Source organism: Staurois parvus, unplaced genomic scaffold (genome assembly GCF_062004578.1).
Source record: "Staurois parvus isolate SC_StPar_1 unplaced genomic scaffold, SC_StPar_1.0 ptg000488l, whole genome shotgun sequence".
In the NCBI taxonomy this organism is placed as follows: Eukaryota; Metazoa; Chordata; class Amphibia; order Anura; family Ranidae; genus Staurois; species Staurois parvus.
In genome coordinates this window covers 2,322,304-2,346,807 of record NW_028318284.1, presented here as the reverse complement: position 1 = coordinate 2,346,807, position 24,504 = coordinate 2,322,304, and the positions used below count along the sequence as shown (strand labels likewise).

The following is a 24,504-nucleotide window of genomic DNA, read 5'->3' as shown; positions in this document are numbered from 1 at the left end:
ATGGCCTCTATCGACTTGAAGGATGCATATCTACAGGTGCCCATCGCAGAAGCTTCCCAGCGTTTCCTCAGGTTAGCAGTTAAGGCATAGCAATGATGGACTCTCCTCCTCTCCAAGAGTTTTCACCAAGGTGCTGGCCGAGGTGTTGGTTCCCATTCGGCTGAGAGGAATAGCGGTAGTAGCTTACTTGGACGACCTGCTCCTATTTGCAGGTTCAGAAGTCCAGCTGAGGCGGAAATGTTGCGGATGTGAGGAGACATCTGGAGAGCCTGGGTTGGCTATTGAACCTGGACAAATCCTGCCTGGTCCCCTCCCAGAGAATGACCTATTTGGGGTACATTCTAGATTCCACAGGACAGAAGACCTTGCTAACCTCAGAAAAACTCGCCAAGCTAGATGGAGGGATCAGGCTGTTGCTGGGGAGCCGCGGCGTAACTGTGAGGCAGGCCATGTCAGTGTTGGGACTGTTGACTTCGTCCATCCCGGCAGTTCAGTGGGCAGGATTGCATCTTCGTCCCCTCCAACTTTTTATTCTAAGGGTCTGTTACAGACAGGTACCGTCTTTAGATACCCGGATTCTCATTCCCCCTCCCCAGTGTAAAAAGATCCCTGTGGTGGTGGAGGAAGACGGCCAATGTGACTCAGGGACTGTTATGGAGTTTTCCGGTGGTCTGGGAGGTCACGACGGATGCCAGCGCCCAAGGTTGGGGGGCCCAACTAGGGGAGTCGGTGATTTAGGGAGAGTGGTCCCCAGGAGAAAAAGGGAATCCTCAAATTGGAGGGAGTTGAGAGCGATATTGGAAGCTCTCCGCTCTTTCCAGAGCAGGATCGGGGCCAGCATGTCCACGTCCTGACGGACAACGCAACAGCTGTAGCCTATATAAACAGGAAAGGGTGGAACAAGGAGCAGGTCTCTCTGGTCTCTGGTGGCAGTGGTTTTGTCTTGGGCGGAGAGAAACCTTGCCTCCTTGTCTGCCGTCCACCTAAAAGGAGAATTGAACCAGATAGCCGACTATCTAAGCAGAAGACAGCTCAGAGAGTCGGAATGGGCCCTAAATGGAGAGGTGTATTAGGCCATTGTAAAGAGGTGGGGATCCCCAGACATAGACCTCCTTGCGTCAGGGAGAAACAACAAGGTCCCGAGCTTCTTTTCCTTAAGCCGGTGGGACAGAGCACGGGCAGTAGACACGCTGGGGCAGAGGTGGGATTACCCGCTGTGCTACGCCTTCCCCCCGGTTGCCCTGCTGTCAATGGTATTGAGGAAGTTCAGGGCGGAGAATACTTCACTCATCCTGATCAACACTAAGGGCCTTAGCCACTTGGCCGCCCTGGGTGTTGCCTCCGCGGAGTGATTTACTGGCACAGGGCCCGGTCCTATGTCCCAGGGTGGAGAGGCTGAAACTGACAGCCTGGTTTCTGAGCAACAACTTCTGTTAGCTAAGGGGCTCTCAGCCAGACTGGTGGCTACGCTCCTGGCTAGCAGAAAAGCAGAAACCCAAGCCATTTACGGGAAGGTGTGGGGTTGCTTTAGGAAATGGTGCTTCAGGGCCTCAGTAGATACCCATAGCCTGGTGTCAGTCCTGGAATTTCTGCAGGAAGGGGTCGATAGGGGGCTTTCGATCAGCACACTCAAGAGCCAGATTTCGGCTCTCAGTGTGTTTCTGGAAGCCCCTTTAGCCAAAGAAGCACTGGTAATCAGGTTCTTTAGAGCCCTGACAAGACAGAGACCTCCTGGGAGTGGGCCATTTCCAATGTGGGATTTGACTAAGGTACTTAGGGTATTGATGGAGCCCCCGTTTGAGCCCTTGGGGTCCTGCTCACTAAGGGATCTCACGCTGAAAATGGTCTTTTTTGGTGTCAGTTACCACATCAAGGAGGGTGTGCGAACTGGAAGCCCTGTCAGTCAGGACTCCCTACTTGCAAATTTTTCCAGACAGGGTGGTGTTTAGAACTGACCCATCCTTCATTCCGAAGGTGGCCCAAAAGTTTCAGAGGGAACAAGATCTAGTGTTTCCCTCATTTTTTCCTGACCCGGTAGGGGAAAATCAGGATAAATTTCATTTGTTAGACGTTAGAAGGTGCGTGCTACTTTACCTTGAAAGGACTAAAGGATTTAGAAGCACAGAATCATTTTTTGTTTCCTTTGCAGGGGCGAGAAAAGGGAAAAGAGCTTCTAGGAGAGCAGTTGCTAGATGGTTAAGACTGGCAATTGAGCAAGCATACCGAGCAGAAGGGTTAGAGGTCCCAGAGGGAATCAGGGCACATTCCACCTGGGCCATAGCAACTACTCAAGCCGAGCTGGCAGGAGCTTCCCCAGGACAAATTTGTAGGGCAGCAACCTGGTCCAGTTTCGGAATGTTTGTAAAGCATTACAGACTCGACCTGGTCTCGGTGCAAGAGCAGGCCTTTGAACGTAAGGTACTACAAGCGGTCAGCCCGCCCGAGGGGTAAGTACTCGCTTATCTTCTCAAGGTGGTGTCCTGAAAGACGAAAGGGGAAAAATTAAGTTACACTTACGGTAACGTCTTTTCCAGTAGTCTTTCAGGACAGCACCAATTGCCCACCCTTGTGTTACTGTATAGTCTAGGAGATGTCTTATTTTGGTCTTGTTATCTCATGTTATGTCTCCCCAGGTGACTGGAGGTACGGATCGAGAACTGAGGTCGGAGGGGAGCATAGACTTTTTATTTTGGGTGGAGGTGTTTCCTCAGGTGGGGAGGAGCCAAGGTCTCTCAAGGTGCTGTCTTGAAAGAGTACTGGAAAAGGCGTTACCGTAAGTGTAACTTTAATTTTTTTTTTTCTCAGATCCTCAGAGTGTTCTTTGCCATGAGGTGCCATGTTGAACTTCCAGTGACCAGTATGAGAGAGTGGGAGCGATAACACCAAATTTAACACATTTGAAGTGTCTTGCGAGCCAGAAAGCAAAAAAAACTCCTTATTAAACACTTTAAAGTTGGATCACAACCTCTAGCACATAACTACCAATGTGGCAAAACGCAAAATAAAATCATATAGTGTTGCGCTCCCAAACCTCCAATTATTATTATTTAAATCACTTAATCTCTATCCTAAAAATCATATGATAGGAGAAATGTGTATAAAAAATACCAATAATTAAAAATGATGTCTGTGATTAATCATAAATTATAAATACTGATAATCTTATGCTTTATATCAATTCAAATTAACCTTGTGCATAAATGAATAAAAACAATGAAAAATGAGAAAATTGTGAAAAAAACGTCCCATATAGTAAAAGTGACTTTGTGCTGAAAAATCTTCAATCTATATTGATTATATATCCGTGACTGCTTGTGAATCCTCCCAAAAGTGAAGATGTACGCTCACCTCATTGGAAGCCTGCAATTAGGCTATATAAGCATTCGGTTCTCCTCCCTTGGAACCTACTTGTTAGGAACTCTTGCTTTGAGATAATAGATATCCGTCATAGACGATATGTGCTATGGATCACTTCTCCAGAGGATGCAACTCCTCTATATTCTCATCTCCATGCGGTTCTCCATATCACCCTGCAGATATTTCTGCCTTGAGGCAGCAGTGGTCCAGGGGAAACCAACAGGTAAAAGGCAGTCCTTGTAGATTTAGGTTTCTGCAATCTTCGAGTCACAAACAATGGCATTGTCCTGCCTCCTGGCCAGCTCAGTTGAACACCACGGGCGGTTTACAGTCGGTAACCGGCCACTTAATAACAGACGACTCTACTTCCTCCCCCTACTTCCGCCCAGCACCTAGTGCATACATCTTCACTTTTGGGAGGATTCACAAGCAGTCACGGATATATAATCAATATAGATTGAAGATTTTTCAGCACAAAGTCACTTTTACTATATGGGACGTTTTTTTCACAATTTTCTCATTTTTCATTGTTTTTATTCATTTATGCACAAGGTTAATTTGAATTGATATAAAGCATAAGATTATCAGTATTTATAATTTATGATTAATCACAGACATCATTTTTAATTATTGGTATTTTTTATACACATTTCTCCTATCATATGATTTTTAGGATAGAGATTAAGTGATTTAAATAATAATAATTGGAGGTTTGGGAGCACAACACTATATGATTTTATTTTACCAAATTTAACACACCAGCTTCCCATTCACACCTGAGACCTTGTAACACTAACGAGTCACATGACACTGGGGATGGAAAATAGTTAACTGGGCCCAATTTGGACCTTTTCACTTAGGGGTGTACTCACTTTTGTTGCCAGCGGTTTAGACGTTAATGGCTTTGTGAGTCATTTTGTGGGGACGGCAAATTTACACTGTTATACAAGCTGTGCACTCACGACTCTACATTGTAGCAAAATGTAATTTCTTCAGTGCTGTCACATGAAAAGATATAATAATATATGTACAAAAATGTGAGAGGGGTACTCGTTTCTGTGAGAAACTGTATTCATGTGCCCACACCTACACACCAGTCTCTTACCGGATCATTGTGACTATTGTACTCAAAAATGGTCAACTGCATCATCAGAAATGGTCAACTGTGCATCCATGTCTCTCGGTTGCCTCTCGGGGGATCAGGAAGTAATTTTTTTGCATCATCCTTTTTGCTGTTTTTTTTTTTTTTTTTGCCTTCCTCTGGATCAACTGTGGATATAGGATAACGTTTTTTTTTTTTTAATGGTTAAACTTGATGGACTTTTGTATTTTCAGCCAGACTAACTATTTCCAGTCACACCATCGAGTATAAATTATATCAGAGAACTATAAAGCATCCTGGGCTGACTGTCCCTGTGCTGTATAGAGTAACATTACTGCATCATGATGGTGATCCTGCTCTGCTCCTCTCAGCACCCAGCAATAACCTAAACATCTCTGGTGATTTATACTTGGTGGTGTGACTGAACCTGGATGCATTAACCTATAGAGTGCTGTTGACCATTTTTGAATACAATGGTCAAAATGATAAGGCTTGTGTGTATCAGTGGGTGCACTATTGAATTTTAGATTTGGTATCGCAAATTCACATGATGATAGCTTTGTGTTATTTTACCGAAGAGCAGTGAGTTTTGAAACCTAAATCCCAAACCTTTTCCCAAAAAGATTACATTTTTGGACAGTGCCACAAATTGTGGTAATGTAGACGTTACAGTGGATATGGAAAAGAGAGCCAATTCAGCTCACCATCCAAATAATACCATTCCTACAATAAAGCATGGAGGTTGTAAAATCCTGTTATGGATGGGGGAGGGTTTTCTGCAGCAGGGACTGGAGCACTTGTCCTGATTAGAAGAAAAAATGGATGGGTCAAAATGACCTCACAGTGGTTTAAGGAGAAAAAGGCGAATGTCCTTGCATGGCTTAGTCAGAACCCAGGCTTAAACCCCACTGAAAAACTGTGGAATGACTTGGGAGACTGCAGTCTACAAATTAGTCACCAACAAATTTAACTGAACTCGAGCAGTTCTGCAAAGAAGATTGGGCAAATATTGCAAAGTTAGTAGAGACATGTCCCAACAGACTAAAGGCTGTAATTAAAGCAAAAGGGGGTTTAACAAAATACTGACACAAGAGGGTGATCTTTTTTCTAACTTGGAGATCCTGTTTTTGAATTAGTTTTTTTTCTAACATGTTGGTGTTATAAAACAAAAACTATGTCTGTTTTCATTTCAGGCTGCAAGGCAACAACATTTGATTATTTTAAAGGGGGAAGGGGAGAGGGGTGATTCTTTTCTATAGCCACGGTATATAATTTACATTTAGGACATATTCCTGCATTCAAATCAAGTTTCTCTCCCCGTCTCTTTTTTTAGTCATTTTACAGACAATTTCCAGGATCAAGTGTATATTTTATTTCAGGCTAAAATGAATAAAATAAAACTAAGGTTCAATATAATATTCATGTTTACTGGATATATGGTTGATTATGTGAAATTCTGGTTTTACAGGGAGACAGCTGTCCTTTTCGGCACTGCAAAGCCGCCTTAGGAAATGAAACTGTTTGCACTTTGTGGCAAGAGGGTCGCTGTTTTCGACAGATCTGCAAGTTTCGCCATATGGAAATTGATGTAAGTATTATCTAAAGTTGATAAACAGATTCTGTTATGGGGCTGTGATGTGAGGGGGACTGCACTGTAAAGGGGGGGGGGCTGTGATGTGAAGGGGACTGCACTGTAAAGGGGGGGCTGTGATATAAAACAGACTGCACTGTAAAGGAACACTATGATGATTACAGTGCAGTCCCCATTATAATACTGTGCCACTTTTACACTACAGTGCCCCTAGCAATCATAGCATCCCCCCTCACAGTGCCCTTTGCAGACGTGACCCCCCCCCCCCCCCCAGCTCCTGTGCCACCTTTCACTCTGCATCCCCTGCACAGTCCATCCTTTTGGTAGGTAGGGCAAAGGCATGAGTCAACAAGTGTCCCCTCTTCCAATGATCTGATTCTGTCAGCAGAGCAGGGGGTGGAAGGAGCTGCCTTCTTGTTAATATGACAAGTCTCCTGCTCTCTGCAGATCTCAAGCTCCTCCTGCCCCCTGCTCTGCTGATAGGACCACATTGTTGGCGGGGCGGGAGAGGAGACACAGGCATGACTGCACAGCGGGAGGTGAGCAGCGATTGCAGTCTGTGATTGTCCTGACCGGACTGCAGTTGCCGCTCACCTCCTTCTGCCCGGGGGTTGGGGACCCTTGTCCTAGGAGGATGGAAATCTTAAGTCTGAATATTTTGTTTTTGCCATTTTCTCCTTTTTGTGATTATTTCTTATCTTCAGTGAAGACCTGCTTCTTCCTTCAATCAAGACATGCTGAGTTGGGCTTTCTATGCAGCTGTCCAGATTAGCGTATCTAGAGCAAGAGCTTTGGAGGCTGTATCCAGACTCCACTGAACTGAATATAGGATCATACTTTCAAGGTCTAGAGCCATGGCAGACCTGAGTATCCCATGTAGGCCAAGCATAGGGAGCTACGTTCTTTTTTTTTTTTTTTTTTTTTTTTTTTTTTTTGAACCATTGAGCACCATCAGTGTTTTCCTTTTTCCATTGGATTCCACAGAAAGGTTCACCATGCTGCGAAATTAGTGCTGCGTCACTAGCTGCAGTGTCGTACACATGTACTCTTCACGGTCTTTCGGCCTTTACAGAATGAGGTAGCACCTCTTCCCGCCATCCTCTTATTTGCAAGAGACGTGGTGTATCCTTGGTTGGTTCTTGCTACTGTGTACAGTGTCCTGGTCACCTCCGACCATTTGAATCTCTTTAGTTTGTGAGTACCTTGGTTTTCCCTGGTGTTCTAATCTAAGTTGTCCCTGTTAGGTCTCATTCACATGGGTATATCCATCTGCACTTCAATGCAAAAGGCATGTTTGCCTGCACAAAATACACAGGTGATCCATGCACAGGCATTCCCTTTTATGTCTACTGGGCGGCACAGAACCCAGCTGGTGGTCCCAGTTTGACAGCCCTATAGGTGTCCGACCCCAGACATACATGGTCTGCATTTCGTGGACATGCACCCACACGTCTGTCAAATTGAGACCGTTGGCTGTTTCTGTGCAGTTTCTGCATCCCTCTAGACATCTGCACAAGGTTGTATGGAACACTTGTGCATCCCATGCGGGCAAAGATTGCCCTTCACAAGAATGTATTGATAAAAATCCCCATGTGAATAAGGCCTTAAAGTGGTAATAAAGTCTTTTTTTTTTTTTCTTTTAAAGATTCCCCCTGCAAGGTAATATCATAAAGTCCATACACACAGTCTCTTTTAGCTCTTTCAGATGTGGGCCTCTCCTCTTCATTATCCAGGGAGGAGTTCTTTTCAGCCATACTAGAGTTTATGAGCCAAATTGTAACTATTCTTTCTGACTCAGAACTGAGAAGCTGTAAACATACATCTGTCTTCCCTTCTGGAGTCTATGTCTGGGACACTGGAGACCTCTGAACATTCTGTTAGATGTCTCAAAAATCATTGCTGTGTGATTTTGTTCCAAAGGAGCTACAGGCAATTGCTATAGCTCCCAGGCCTAAAAGTATTATCTTGGTTAATGCGGTGTGTATCACATTAAAAAATAGAACCACCTGTAGCTTTTTTTTTTTTTTTTTTTTTTTTTAATCTTTATCAAGAAGTGCGTTGTTCCCACTGTGGATGCAGTAATTTCCTGCCTTATTGAAGCACGGACCATAACTGTTGAGGATGCTTCAGGTTTTAAAGTTTACATTTACAAATGTTTGGAAACACTTTTCTAAATCATTGATTTAGCTAGTAGGCCCTACTTTGCAGCCTGCTATAGCTGTATGTTAGAGGATCCAGTTAATTGCTTACTGATCCTTTATTTGTACCGCCGTTATATCCTCAGCCCCACACTATTGCATAGACAGGTTAATTATTTTTATTTATTACAGGTACTTACAGTATCGCACGGAAGTGAGTACACCCCTCACATTTTTGTAAATATTTTATTATATCTTTTCATGTGACAACACTGAAGAAATGGCACTTTGCTACAATGTAAAGTTGTGAGTGTACAGCTTGTATAACAGTATAAATTTGCTGTCCCCTCAAAATAACTCAACACACAGCCTTTAATCTCTAAATCGCTGGCAACAAAAGTGAGTACACCCCTAACTGAAAATGTCCAAATTGGACGCAATTAACTATTTTCCCTCCCCGGTGTCATGTGACTCGTTAATGTTACAAAGTCTCAGGTGTGAATGGGGAGCAGGTTTGTTAAATTTGGTGGTATCGCTCCCACTCTCTCATACTAGTCACTGGAAGTTCAACATGGCACCTCATGGCAAAGAACTCTCTGAGGATCTCAAAAAAAGAAGTGTTCCTCTACATAAAGATGGCCTAGGCTATAAGAAGATTGCCAAGACCCTGAATCTGAGCTGCAGCATGATGGCCAAGACCATAGAGCGGTTTAACAGGACAGGTTCCACTCAGAACAGGCCTCGTCATGGTCGACCAAAGAAGTTGTGTGCACGTGCTCAGCGTCCTATCCATATATCCTATATGTCTTTGGGAAATAGACGTATGAGTGCTGCCAGCATTGCTGCAGAGGTTGAAGGGGTGGTGGGTCAGCCTGTCAGTGCTCAGACCATACACCGCACACTACATCAAATTGGGATACATGGCTGTCGTCCCAGAAGGAAGCCTCTTCTAAAGATGATGCACAAGAAAGCCCGCCCGCAAACAGCTTGCTGAAGACAAGCAGACTATGGACGTGGATTACTGGAACTGAAACTTATTTGGTTCTGATGGTATCAAGCCTGTGTGGCGGCACCAGGTGAGGAGTACAAAGACAAGTGTGTCTCGCCTACAGTCAAGCACGGTGGTGGGAGTGTCATGGTGTGGGGCTGCATGAGTGCTGCTGGGACTGGAGAGCTACAGCTCATTGAGGGAACCATGAATGCCAACATGTACTGTGACATACTGAAGCAGAGCATGATCCCCTCCCTTCGGAGACTGGGCCGCAGGGCCGTATTCCAACATAACGGGCCCAAACACACCTCCAAGACTACCACTGCCTTGCTAAAGAAACTGAGGGTAAAGGTGATGGACTGGCCAAGCACGTCTCTAGATCTAAACCCTATTGAGCATCTGTGGGGCATCCTCAAATGGAAGGTGGAGGAGCGCAAGGTGTCTAACCTCCACCAGCTCCGTGATGTCGTCATGGAGCAGTGGAAGAGAACTCCAGTGGCAACCTGTGAAGCTCTGGTGAACCCCATGCCCAAGAGGGTTAAGGCAGTGCTGGAAAATAATGGTGGCCACACAAAATATTGACACTTTGGGCCCAATGTGGACATTTTCACTTAGGGGTGTACTTACTTTTGTTGCCATCGGTGAAGACATTAATGGCTGTGTGTTGAGTTATTTTGAGGGGACATCAAATTTAGACTGTTATACAAGCTGTACACTCACTTTTTTTTTTTTTATAAATATTTATTAGTTTTTCACATCATATACAATTCATTTCAACATTTCTATTAAAATAGTTATCAATAACCATCTTTTCTCCTTATATAATTTATTTATATATAACTTCCTTTTCTTACCGTCCCCCCCTCCCATACCCCTTACCTCTATCCCCCACCCTCCTCCCTTCTCCCTCCCACGCTCCCTCTCCTTAATTCTCTATTGTTCTGTTGTTCCTAAACCCAATTCTGAACCCACTTCCAGGGATATTATATCTTCATATATTTCACCTTTTTCCTATGTTCTTCCCAACCTTTCCATTTTTTATTATACATCTCTAACTTGTCCACATGCGTATAGTACAATTTTTCTGTCCCAGAGATCTGATTTACTCTTCCCATCCAGCCCTCCTCAGTTGGCACCTCTTTTCTTCCAGAACCTGGGTATCAGGCTCTTTTCTGCAGTCAAATAATGCCATATTCCAGAATTCTCATATGCTTTCACCGAGAGCTCTGAGATATGGAGGAGACATAATTCTGGGTCTAATCCTATATTGATTTTGGTAATTTTCCTTATCAAATAAACTATCCTCCGCCAGAACACTTGTATTTCTGGACACTCCCACCACATATGATACCACGTGCCCACCTCTCCACAGCCTCTCCAACACATCTGTGAAATTTCCGTATTCATCTTATGCTCCACGTTGGGTGTAATGTGCCATCTATTCAAACACTTATAATTTATTTCTACTTCCCTCATACTAATATTTTCGTGTATTTAATGTGAGCATTTTTCTCTGCTCCTCCTCTTCTACTTCTCTTCCCATATCTCTTTCCCATTTCTCTATGTGCGTTAATTTAGTGTCGGTGTCAAGTTCCATTAATATCTTGTGTATTTTTGCTATTCCGTGTCTACCATTTCCCCGTGACTCAAATAATCTCTCAAATGGATTCCAGTCTTTTCTAGTTCTTATGGGCTTTGGAAAGCTCTCAAAAAAGTATTTCAGTTGGTAATATCTTAGTCTATCCATCTTATTAAAGACTTCTCCCTTTCTTTCCTCCATATCCTTATATGTCCCAATATCCTCTCCTACCATTATATCTCTCAATTGCGCCTCCTGTTTTATTATCCATTTCCCTGCTATACTTTCCTTACCCGGGATGAAATATTTTGTGTTTCTAAGTGGTATTAATTGTGCATTAAAAAGCCATCCCTTTTGTCTGTGTAATAAATCCCATTCTTTTAAAACATTAAGAGTGTACGTACTAGTGCTCTCCTCTAATTCCCTATATTGTGCAGGTACCCAAATACTTTTACTTAAACTTATTCCACTCAGTGCTATCTCAATTTTGACCCAACTTTTCTCCGGATTATGAATCCAGTCGAAGATTCTCGCAATAATCCCCGCTTTATAATATCTCCTAAAATCTGGTACCCCCAATCCTCCTCTTTCTTTACTTCTAGTCAACGTTTCATAACCTATTCTAGGTTTTTTATTCCTCCATATTCCTTTTACTATCATTTTTCCTAAGCTCTTTAAAGTATGCCTCTGGGAGTTTGATTGGGATCATTTGAAATTTGTATAATACTTTAGGGACAGTTACCATCTTTATCAAGTTTATGCGGCCTATCCACGATGGGTTTCCATTTCCCACTCTCCTCAACTCCTCCTTAATCTCATTTAATAATGCTATGTAATTGGCTTTATATAGGTTCTTAGTTGAGGCTGATAGTTTTATTCCTAGATATTTTAGTTCCCTGTCTCTCCAAAGGAAAGGGAATTGTAATTTTTCCTTTTCGCTATTTTTAAGATTTATGTTTAAGATTTCGGACTTTGTCGGGTTAATTTTCAGATGCAACAGTTCTCCATACTCCCTCGATGCTTTCATTAAATTTGGAAGTGATGTTCTAGGGTTTCCAACATAAAACATCATATCATCCGCATAAGCCGCTACCTTATGTTCTCTGTCTCCTATCTTTATTCCTTTTATGTCTATGTTCTTCCTAAACATGGACAGTAAGGGATCCAGTGATAACACATATAACAATGGCGACAATGGACATCCCTGTCTTGTACCATTTGACATCTTAAAATACTCTGATCTTCCTCCATTTACCATTATAGTAGCGGTAGGCCCTCTATATAACTCTCCAATCCACCCTCTCATTCTCTCTCCCATTCCTATCGCTTCCAGGGTATCATCATAAAACCCCAACTCACTCTGTCGAATGCCTTCTCGGCATCTATCGACATCAGTATCATTGGGGTTTTCCCTTTTTTACCCTCCTGTATAAGCAACAGTGATCTCAAAGCATTATCTCTACCCTCTCTTCCTGAGACAAATCCCACCTGGTCTCTATGTATCCACTCCGGCATGAGCTCTTTCAGTCTATTTGCCAGAACCTTTGCATATATTTTAGTGTCTACATTCAACAGCGCTATTGGTCGATAACTCGCAGATTGCGAGGGGTCTTTATCTTCCTTCTGTATCAATACTATATTAGCCTGTAGAGATTCTCCCCTTATCTCCATCCCGTTCCCCAAGGCGTTCATGCAAATCTTCATCTTGGGTATTAAAAGCTCTCTATATTTTTTATAGTATTTAGCCGTATATCCATCTGGACCCGGACCTTTCCCTCCCGCCATGCTTTTTAACGCTATTTTTTATTTCCTCTGAAGTTATTTCTGCTTCTAAAGCATTCAATTGTGTTTCTCTTAATTTCGGTAGGCCTGCGTCCTCTAGGTATGTCTTTCTTTTCCCTCTATTTACTATTTACGTTTTCTTAAACATGTCCTGAGGTATGATATTATACAACTCATTATAATACTCTTTAAATATTCTAGCAATATCCTTAGTTGGGATTTCTTATTTTCTCAATATAATTTCTATTTTTCTTCTTTCTTAAAGTTCTTATTAAATACTTTCCCGGCCTATCTCCCCACCTATACCTTTCACTTGTTATTTTATTAAAGGCTCTTCTTTTTTCCTCCTCCATTACATTCTCTAATTCTTCTTTATTAACATCTGCATTATCTCCTTAGATCTTTCCCTTTTATGTACCTGTTCAAGATCGTATATTTCATTTAATAATCTATTTATCTTTTCTCTCCTTTCTTTTTTCTTTTTTGCCCCCATTGCAATGAGTAGACCTCTGATGTAAGCTTTATGTGCTTCCCACACCGTTGCAATTGACACATCCTCTGTTTCATTCTCTTCAAAAAACCATTCTATTTCCCTCTCAATTCTTTGACCAATCTCTTCATCCATAAGAAGTGCCTCGTTCAACCGCCATACATATCCTTCTCTCCCCTCTCTACCCCATCTTAACTTCATTGCAACTGGGGCATGATCCGACAGGGTGCTTCCTTCAATTTTTACTTCTGCCACCAACTCTATCATTCGATGTTCTACTAATATGTAATCTAGTCTAGAATAAATCTCATGGACGTGCGAAAAGAAAGTATAATCTCTCTCCTTCATATTCCTGATTCTCCAGATGTCCACCAGCTGACACTCATGCAACAATTTCTTTAACATTCTCAAGGACTTGCTTTCCTCCCTCTTCACACAGGAAGTGGTATCCATCCGCGGGTCCATACAGATGTTAAAGTCTCCCGCTACTATCATACACCCCCTTTTAAAATCCATCAATCTTTTCAACACTTCTCTCATAAACCTCTCCGGCCTCTTATTTGTACTGTATATATTTGCTATTGTACACTCAATTCCCTGTAATTTACCTCTCAAAAATAAAAACCTTCCCTCCAAATCCGTTAATCTCTCCTCCACCTCGAACCTTATATTCTTTGCAAAGCCTATAGCCACTCCCTTTGCTCTTTTAATTGGTGAGTCCACATAAAACCATGTTGGAAAATATCTAGTCCTCAATCTGACCTTCGACTCTCTCTAAATGTGTTTCCTGCAAAAATACCACTGAGGATTTTCTATGTTGCAGCTCTTTAAATAACTTAAATCTCTTTCCTGGACAGCTTAACCCTTTTACATTGTAGGTCATATATTTGATTTCTTCCATCTTATTCTTTTCCTACTAACTCCTTCTTCCTCCTTCCCTTCCTCTTTCTTATTCCTATAGAGCGGTTTCCCTCTCTCCCCCCTCTCCATCCGCCCCCATCCCCCCCCCCCCCTATCCAACCCCATCCCTCCCCCCCTCCCACTCCCCATCTCTGCCCTCTCAACCCCCCCCACCCCTCCCCACCATTAGGCATCTAATATACCTATTAATCATTTGTGGGCCTAAGAACCACTGTTGATTAATCTTCGGGGTTGAACTCTGCCCATGGGCAGCTCCTCCTCCCGCCCTCCTCCCCAGCTCTTCCCATCCGTTATATCATTTCTTTAAAATTAACATTCCACGGTTTCCCCCCTAGGGAAGATCTCAGAAAGGACTTTGTTTAGGCAGTAATTAACTCTACTTTCTCCCCCTAACAGTCTGCCGGTCCTCTTGTCTTGCCTCTCCTCCTTCTTTATTTTCTTCTTCCCATCCGAGAATCTCCATCCTTTGCAACTCAAGTTTTTCGCAAAAATCCCTCATATCTTCTGGGAATCTCAGGTAGGCTGTTGTCCCATTTTTCCACCCAATCAGGCAAATTGGGTTTCCCCATCTGTAAAACACCTTCTTTTTTCTCATCTGCTCTATCAATGGTTTCAGAGTTCTTTTTCTCCACAAGGTTTCTGGTGTAAGGTCTGCAAAAATCTGAATGTCCATTTCACCATATTTAATCGTTTTCCCTTTAATCTTCCTCCAGATCTCCTCTCTATCCCCATATCTGTGGAGTTAAACAATTACATCTCCCGGTTTTTCCTTCCCACCGTTTTGATATTTTTTCCCTCTTCTCCAAACACCATCTGTTTTAATCACCCCTGACGCGGCTCTGTTCATTGTAAAATTTAAAACTTTACATATTTCTTTTTGTAATGTTTCCTCTTCTATAGTCTCTGGGATTCCTCTCAGCCTTAGATTATTCTTCCTATCCCTATTTTCTTGTACTTCCAGTTTGTACAGTAACTTTCTGAGTTTTCTCCATACTCTTTTTTTTTTTTTTTTTTCCTCTAATTGAGAAATGTTCTGGGCCTGATATTTAACTTTTTCCTCCACTCTTATCAGCACCTGCCCCAAGTCATTCCGGATAGTTGCCATTTCATTCTTTATTTTCTAAGGCCCCAAACATTTCTGCCATCTCTTTTTTATTTGGTGCTTGTAGGTCACTTTCCATTTCTCTCCACCATTTCCGATATCTGCTGATTAGTAGCATTCAAGCCCAGTGATAGTCTAGGGCTTTTTTCCAGACTGATGTCACCCTCTCTTTTTCCATTTGTACCTTGTGACCTTTCTGGGGTTATATTTCCCTGCGACGTATATTTTTTAATTGTTCCTGATTGGGACCCTTTAAGCCCACTTCCTTTAATGCTCCTATTCTTCATGTCTTCTATGGGGCTCTTCTATTTTTCCATATGATATTAGATATTACAACTCTATAGTAGGGTCCCCTCTTTGCCTGGTAAATTATTCTCTAGATTTCCTGCTTCAGTTGCTTAATTAATCTCTCCTTCAAAAGCCCTGGGAATCCTCTCCTCTCTCTTCTCCTTTGTTCTTTTTATATCGTATCATGAACAATACAAGGAAAATAATAAACCGTAAATTCATTTTCAGCTGCCTCCACTCACCCAGCTCACCCTTCCTTCTCCTCAGTGCGGTTCCAGCTTGCTGACATCAGTTCAAAATGATTTGCTTGGGGATTCCACAGGGTCATTTTCATAAACTTTTTCCCCCCTTAAATCTTCTCCCATAGGGGTATCCGTGGTTCCTGGATAAGCAGGGGCACCCGACTTCTCTCCGGTGCAGATACAGCTAGGGGGGTACTCGGATAAGCCGCCTTGTCTCTCCCTGCTCCTTGCGAGACGCCGGCCGGCTTCCTCCTTTCCCAACACTCCTTTGCAGCTGACCACGTGGTCACACCGCTCTCCTGTCACCTCGGAAACCCGGCTTCCCGGCTCTCTCACTTGCCGAGATCCGGGTCGCCGGGCGGACCAGCCTGCACCAGCAGCTCCTCTCTCCCTCCGCTCTGAAACACCACGCTGCCGCCGAGGTCCCCACTCTCCAGGTACTTTTCAGCCGCTCATGTCTCTTCTTGGATGGGGTTGCTGGGGAGGCTTAGGCGGGGGAGTCCTGTCGGAGAGCTCCTATCTCGTGCTCTCCGCAGCCGCCATGTTCAGGCTCCTCCCCCAAAACATTAATGTTGTAAGCCTTATGAAAAGATGAGCTGTACACTCACTTTATATTATAGCGAAGTGTAATTTCTTCAGTGTTGTCACACGAAAAGATAAAATAAAATATTTACAAAAATTGAGGAGTGTACTCACTTCTGTGAGATACTGTATATAGCGCCATCAATTTACGCAGCGCTTTACATGCATAAATTGTACATTCACATTTAGTCCCTAACCCTCAAGGGGTGTACAATAAAACATCCCTAACTCACATATATACATCTACTAGGGCCAATTTAGACAGGAGCCAAATAACCTACCAGCGTACCTTTTTGAGTGTGGGATGAAACCCATGCAAGCACAGGGAGAACATGCAAACTCCAGGCAGGTTGTGCTGTGGTTGGGATTTGAACCAGCAACCCTAGTACTGCCAGGAGGAAGAGCTAAACATTAAGCCACTGTCAGTATTGTTAATCCTATTTCCTGCATGAGTCTCCTGTCTGTGAATACGTGGAGACTGATTTGAAATGTTTATATGTGGAACGCAATGTAAACAAATGCTTGCCATACATGCCTTTTTGATGGTGAATGGCTTTTTGGTGCTTACTTGGATATACTCCTAAAGATATAAAAATTTGCCCCAGCTGAAGCCACAAACAGGGAAGATTCTTTGCCCTCTTGAGGTAAAAAATAGTTCCTTTCAACGTTCCTGGGTTCAACCTCCAAGACCAGACCCAAACTAGGAGCTTAGTTTAATTGCAAGCCTTGGACCCCTATATCTCCAAATTTTTCTTCAGCACATGGTTTCCAGGGGCTGCAAGCTATGGGACCGGTCTTTGTCATCTCCCTTTTCATGTTGTCCAACCTGCCTGTTCCTGCACACAGACTAGCAGACCACCATGCTGCAGATCATCTGATATATTGCTATTGTTACAACAGCAGAAAAGTTTCAGATTTCAGTCCAACCTTTTCACTCTTTTCAAATAAAACGGAGGTATTCAGCTCATTTGGATCTGATGGCTTTAAATGGAATCAGGTCTGTCATAACCTCTGTACATCAAGCAGGCTTTCTAGCCTCTTAGGACATCAAGGATGTGTATATTTGCATATCCCAATCTTCCCAACACTACCTCTGTTTTGTGTGGAAGCACAACACTACCAGTTTGTATAACTACCAATTGGCTGTCTTTCACATTCTGAGTGATCACCAGAGCTAGCCTTACTACACTTCCAGGCATTCCCATTGTATTATACTTGGTTGATCTCCTAACAAGGTATTTGTCAGCTGAATTACTGAATGACAATGCAAATTTTTATCTTTAACATTTTGGAACTCAGTGATTTGGTTATACCTGCAACTTTGGTTGTCAGATCAGGATCCAGAGGGCCTACGCCACAGAAGTGACATACAGCAACATTCAGGGAGGAACTAGATGTCTCGCTACATCAAGAGAATTAAAAATGATTCTAGCCTGGGCAGAATTGCACATTTCAATCTAAACTGGACAGATTTGTCTCTAGATGCAGAGATCCTCTAGTGTAAGAAATACAGGGGTTGGACAAAATTATGGAAACACCAGGTAAATAACGAAATTGTTCGCTATTATGGTGTTGTTCTGCTTTTGGCATCTAAGACAGCCTGAATTCTCCTGAGAAATATTATTATTATACAGTATTTATATGGTGCCAAAGGGTTTGCTCAGCGCTGTACAATAGCGAGGGGGACAGAACATGAGACAATACAGTAACAATACAATACACGAGGGGTTCGAGGGCCCTGCTCTTTCGAGCTTACAATCTAGGAGGGAAGGGATAGTGGTACAGGAGGAAGTGGCTGTGGAGGATGGAGTGGTGGGAGGAGTGGAGGAGATCGGTTGTTAGGTGAGGGTGGGGTAGGCTTCCCTGAAGAGATGGGTTTTCAGGGTGCGACTGAAGGTGAGGAGGGTAGGTGACTGTCTGATGGATTGGGGTAGGGAGTTCCAGAGGATGGGAGAAGTCCTGGAGTCGGGCGTGGGAGGAGGAGACCAGGGAGCTAGAGAGTAGGAGGTCCCGTGAAGAGCGAAGGGCATGGGTAGGGTGGTATTTGGGTATCAGGTCAGTTAGGTAGTTTGGGGCGGCGTTGTGAATGGCTTTGTAGGTCAGAGTTAGTCATTTGAATTTGATGCGCTCGGCAATCGGGAGCCAGTGAAGGGATTGGCAGAGGGGGGTGGCAGATGTGGAGCGGTTGGTGAGGTGGATGAGTCTAGCCGCTGAGTTCAGGATAGACTAGAGTGGGGATAGCGTTTGTTTGGGTAGGCCAGTGAGAAGGGAGTTGCAGTAGTCCAGGCGTGAGATGATGAGGGAGTCTACGAGTTGTTTAGTAGTGTCTGGGGTGAGGAATGTACGTATCTTGGAGATGTTGCGGAGGTGGAGCCTGCATGATTTTGATAGTGATTGGACATGAGGTTGGAAGGAAAAGTTTGAGTCCAGGGTGACACCCAGGACTTTGGCGTGTGGGGTGGGATTGATGGTGGCGTTGCTAGTCGTGATGAAGAGGATGGGGGGGGGGGGGTCGTGATGGAGAGGATAGGGGGGGACAAATATAACTCTTAGATGGTGGAAAATTGAATCTGATGCCACTCTTCATGCAAAAATCATTTCAGTTCTCAGAGATGCCGGAGATGGAGAATGAGCCCAACCTTGTTCTCCAAAACTGACCATAGTGGCTCTGTGATATTGAGGTTCGGTGACTGCGGCATCCAGGGAAGGTGCAAGACTTCCTCTGCAAGCACATCAAACTCAATTTGACAACACCAGCTGTGTGAATCGGAGCATTATCGTCTTGGTAAATGGCACTGTCTTCGGGAAACCGTGTTTGCATCATGGGGTGCACATGGTCGGGCACAGTTTGTACATTGTCGCTGACAGTGACTCTAACTTTCAAGGTGATGATGGGGCCTGCAGAATACCAAGATATGACCGCCTAAACCATGATTTTGCCGCCACCATTCTTTAAAGCTGGCACAAGACAGTCCTGGTTGTGTACTTGGGCCGGTGTTTGCCACACGTCCAGTGGTTAGAAATAGTGTGAAGCTGGATTCATTGGATCATATTACAGTCTTCCATTGATCGATTTATGGGTGTTGCACCACTCTCTCCTCTTCGAAGCAGGGATGCACCATACTACTGTTTTAGCAACAACCACTGATCTTTTTTTTTAGGTAATTGCCAATACTAATTACCGATGCTTATTGCTGACATTTAGGGAGCTCATGATGAAGAGGAGGCGGAGGAGCAGGGAGGGGAGTGCAGAGGTCAGGATGAGTGGGGTGTGGGTGTAGGGGGAAAGAGGAGACAAAGGGGTGAAAGAGAGCAAGAGGACAGTCAGAGAGGGGGAAAAGCATGTTGGGGAAGAGAGGGGACAGAGAAACAGAGGCAAGAGATGGAAAGGAGGATTCTCTATGGTACACAAAGGGTGAACACTACAGCCTGTCAGCTTTTTTATATTTGGACACAGGCACAATTTTCATTTTTCATGTATTTACCTGAAAAAACTAAAACTGTGCCTGTGTCCAAACATATATGGACCTAACTGTATGTATGTGTGTGTGTATATATGTACAGTTGTGCTCAAAGGTTTACATACCCTGGCAGAAATTTTGAAATGTTGGCATTGATATTTAAAATATGACTGATCATGCCAAAAAATGCTCTTTTATTGAAGGATGATGATCATATGAAGCCATTTATTATCAAATAGTTGTTTGGCTCCTTTTTAAATCATAATGATAACAGAAATCACCCAAATGGCCATAATCAAAAGTTTACATACCCTGGAATGTTTGGCCTTGGTACAAACACACAAGGTGACACACATGGGTTAACATGCCATTTTAGAGGTTAATGTCCCACATCTGAGGCTTTTTAGATTGCAATTAGTGTCAGTGTATAAATAGTCAATGAGTTTGTTAGCTCTTACGTGGACGCACTGACTGGGCTAGATACTTAGCCATGGGGATCAGAAAAGAACTGTCATAAGTCCTGTGTAGCAAGGTAATGGAACTTTATAAAGATGGAAAAGGACATACAAAGATGTCCAAAGCCTTTAATATGCCAAACAGTACTGTTAAATACCTATTAAGAGGTGGAAAGTTCGGGGATCTCTTGATACCAAGCCAAGGTCAGGTAGACTAAGAAAGATTGCAGCCACAACTGCCAGAAGAATTGTTCGGCATATAAAAGGAAACCCATAGGTAACTACAAAAAAATACAGGCTGCTCTGAAAAAAGACAGTGTGGTTGTTTTGAAGGAGCACAATATGATGACACTTGAACAAAAATGAGCTGCATGGTTGAGGTGCCAGAAAGAAGCCTTTACTGCATCAATGACACAAAAAGGCCTGACTAGGCATGTCAAGGTGTTGTCAAGCATATTGTAACTGGGATTTTTTGTGGCATTGGTGCAGTAAAAGCTTCATTCTGGCACTTCGACCAAACTGCTCACTTTTGTTCAAGTATCACTTGAACTCCTTAAAAACAACCACACCATCTTTTACCAGAGCAGCCTGTTTTTCTTTTGAGGTTGCCTGTGGGTTTTTCTTTGAATCCCAGACAATTCTTCTGTCAGTTGTGGCTGCAATCTTTCTTGGTCTACCTGACCTTGGCTTGGTATCAGTACTGATTGGCATATTCAAGGTTTTGGACATCTTTATATGTCCTTTTCCATCTTTATAAAGTTCCATTACCTTGTTACGCAGGACTTTTCTGATCCCTATGGCTCAGTATCTAGCCTAGTCAGTGCTTCCACGTTAGAGCTAACAAACTCATTGACTATTTATACACTGACACTAATTGCAATTTAAAAAGCCACAGATGTGGGACATTAACCTCTAATTGGCATTTTAACCCATGTGTGTCACCTTATGTGTCTGTACCAAGCCCAAACATTTCAGGGTATGTAAACTTTTGATCATGGCCATTTGGGTGATTTCTGATATTATGATTTAAAAAGGAGCCAAACAACCATTTGATAATAAATGACTTCATATGATCATCATCCTTCAATAAAAGAGCATTTTTTGGCATGATCAGTCCTATTTTCAATATCAATGCCAAAATGTCACAATTTCTGCCAGGGTATATAAACTTTTGAACACACAAACGCGCATGCACACACACACACACACACACACACACACACACACACCAGAACTTTGTCCACCTTTTTAATGTAACCTATAAGCTGTACAACTCAGTTGAACAGCAAACTGAAATCTAGGTGGAGGGAAGTTAAAACAAAAAGCTAAAATAATATAGTGGCATAAATATACACACCCTTAAATTAGTACTTTTAAGGCACCTTTTGATTTTATTACAGCACTCAGTCTTTTTGGCACATCTTGACTGGGCAATATTCGCCCACTCTTCTTCGCATAAACACTCCAAATCTGTCAGATTGCTAGGGTATCTCCTGTGCACAGGCCTCTTCAGATCACCCTACATATTTTTTGATCGGATTCGGGTCTGGGCTCTGGCTGGGCCATTACAAAATTTTAATCTTCTGGTGAAGCCATTCCTTTGTTGATTTGGATGTATGCTGTGGGTTATTGTCATGCTGAAAGATTAAGTTCCTTTTCATTTTCAGCTTTCTAGCAGAAGCCTCAAAGTTTTGTGCTAATATTGACTGGTATTTAGAATTTGGAACTGTTCATAATTCCCTCTACCTTGACTAAGGCTCCAGTTCCAGCTGAAGAAAAGAACAACCCCAAAGCATGATGCTGCTATCACCATGCTTCACTGTGGGTATGGTGTACTTTTGGTGACATGCAGTGTTTGTGCGGCAAATCTATCTTTTGGAATTCTGGTCAAGGAGAATGGGCAGACTGGTTCTTTGTCTTTATGGACCTTGCTTTGTGCACTGGTGCACAGTCATGTTGGAACAGGAAGGGGCCATCCCCCACACTGTTCCCACAAAGTTGGGAGCATGAAATTGTCCAAAATGTCTTGGAATGCTGACGCCTTAAGAGCTCCCTTCAGTGGAACTAAAGGGCCAAGCCCAACCCCACGCCATAATGCTCTCTCCACCAAACTTTATACTTGGCACAATGCAGTCAGGCAAGTACCATTCTCCTGGCAACCGCCAGAACCCAGACATGTCCATCGGATTGCCAGACAGAGAAGTGTGATTCATCACTCCGGAGAACATGTCTCCACTGCTATAGAGTCCAGTGGCAGCGTATTTTACACCACTGCATTCGACGCTTTAAATTGCACTTGGTAATGTAAGGCTTGGATGCCGCTGCTCGGCCCTGGAAACCCATTCCATGAAACTCTCTATGCACTGTTGTTTTGCTAATCTGAAGGCCACACGAAATTTGAAGGTCATTAGCTGTTGACTCTGCAGACAGTTGGTGACTTCTGCGCACTGTGCGCTTTAGCATGCGCTGACCCCGCTTTGTCATTTTACGTGGCTACCACTTCGTGGCTGAGTTGCTGCTATTCCCAGTTGCTTCCACTTTGGTATAACACCACCAACAGTTGACCGTGGAATATTTAGTAGCAAAGAAATTTCACGGAGGGACTTACTGCACAGGTGGCAAAATGTCATGGTGCCACGTTTGAATTAACTGAGCTGCTGAGTGACCCATTCTTTTGCAAATGTTTGTAGAAACAGTCTGCATGCCTAGGTGCTTGATTTTATACACCTGTGGCCATGGAGGTGATTGTAAAACCTGGATCCAATGATTTGGAGAGGTGTCCCAATACTTACGGAAATATAGTGCAGGGCTCAAAATTTCTAGTCCTGAGCTACTAGCCAGTCCTTAAGAGTTGCTTGCCATCAGTTGTTCCACCCCCAATTCCGCCCGTAAACACGCCTTTGTAAATTATCTCCTAAAATGCCATTGTTAAATGTTTTATTCAGAATAAAGTTACAAATATAAAGTCCCAGCAGTGTTATTTGTCTCCTGGGGAACTACAAGTCCTAGCTCTGTTGCCAAATGATGGGGAACTAAAATAACCATCACTGTACTCATTCTGGTGGGAAACTACATGTCCCAAAACTTCCCCCTGTTTGGCAGTGAACTGCAAGTCCCAAAATTGCCCCCAACTGGTGGAAAACAAGTCCCAACACTGCCCTGACCATAGAGAACTGCATGTCTCAGCACTGTCCCCAGCTGGTGAGAATCTACAAGTCTCAGCACTGCCCTAGTATAGCACAGATCTCATCTGTCGGGCCACAGCAGCATCCTCCACACACTTGTCAGAAGAATTGGGCACCACCTCCTGAGCTGACATCCACATTGTACAGCGGTGCGGAGCTATGCCTGTATCTTCTCTGGAACCTGCACAGTCATGCCCATTACTGAGACCCCACGTTAGGTTGGGCTGATGGTGACCCGCTCTGGTTAACTGAACAAGAATCTGATTGTGATCCAGTATTGTGCTTGCCCTGTGTGTTTTCAAGCTCTCCCCCACCATTGCCCCCTTTACCTTGTTCCAGCTCTGCTCCCAGCGCAGGACTGACGGCAGCAGTGATGCAACTGTCGCTATTCTTTTCAGTGGTGGCACCCCTCTCAATGTGGTACTTGCCCCCATGTTGTTTCCACTCTCCAGGTGCAATCAGACAATTGGAAATGTTGAGGTCTGATATAGTGTATATTACTACCTCTTATATGCTGCACCTGTTGCAACCCTGGCTCTGGATTGAGAACTTCTGACCGGGAAGCTGGGACTACATGACCCTGCAGGCTTTGCGCTACCTCGTATACAACTCCCATTCACTTGTAGCTAGTGTTATGATCTCCGGAGCTGCTGTCAATCACTGAGCACAGGAGGCAGAACAGCACAGGGCTTCTGTTGCTGTGTTACTGGAGTCTCAAAAATGGTAAAAACAGTACAAAATAGTGAGACATTTTACCACATTTTCTAATGCCCCAAATATAGAGACCAACAGCAAATATATAAATACCCCTGGTACTTTGTAAGGGAAAAAACCAGTAAGCGTACAAAAGTATAAAACAGTGAATGTTTATTACAAAAAATTGTTTCGATAAAAAGAATCAAAAGATTCAGTACTGCAATACAATGGTTCATAACTCACATTCAAAAACATATACAGTGTGCACAGGGGCTAACAACCCCAAAAAACTTGAACAAATCCAATGTATTTCGGAACTCACGTTTCCTTCTTCAGGGAATAAATGTCAGGTCTAGAACATAACAAAGCATCAAATAAATATAGACAACATAATACATCACTTTAAAATGTGTGAAAAGGGGCTGGTTACTCATACACTTACAGATTACACCACATCACATAATGGTTAACAGGTATTCATACAGGATTAGGTGAGGATTCTTTCCAAATGACACACCCGGAGGATGACGAGCAAGGACACC

The 24,504-nt window shown here is 43.3% G+C and overlaps 1 protein-coding gene across 7 annotated transcripts in view; it reads left to right on the top strand.

Moving 5' to 3' along the window:
• Nucleotides 1–24,504, top strand: part of LOC149452212 (zinc finger CCCH domain-containing protein 11A-like) — a 334,496-nt gene that overhangs the window by 86,846 nt on the left and 223,146 nt on the right. For all 7 annotated transcript variants that reach the window (XM_089689656.1, XM_089689657.1, XM_089689655.1 and 4 more), the window contains one exon: nt 5,928–6,047. In XM_089689656.1, coding sequence (XP_089545782.1) covers nt 5,928–6,047 — 120 coding nt within the window. The remainder of the gene's footprint in view (nt 1–5,927; nt 6,048–24,504) is intronic.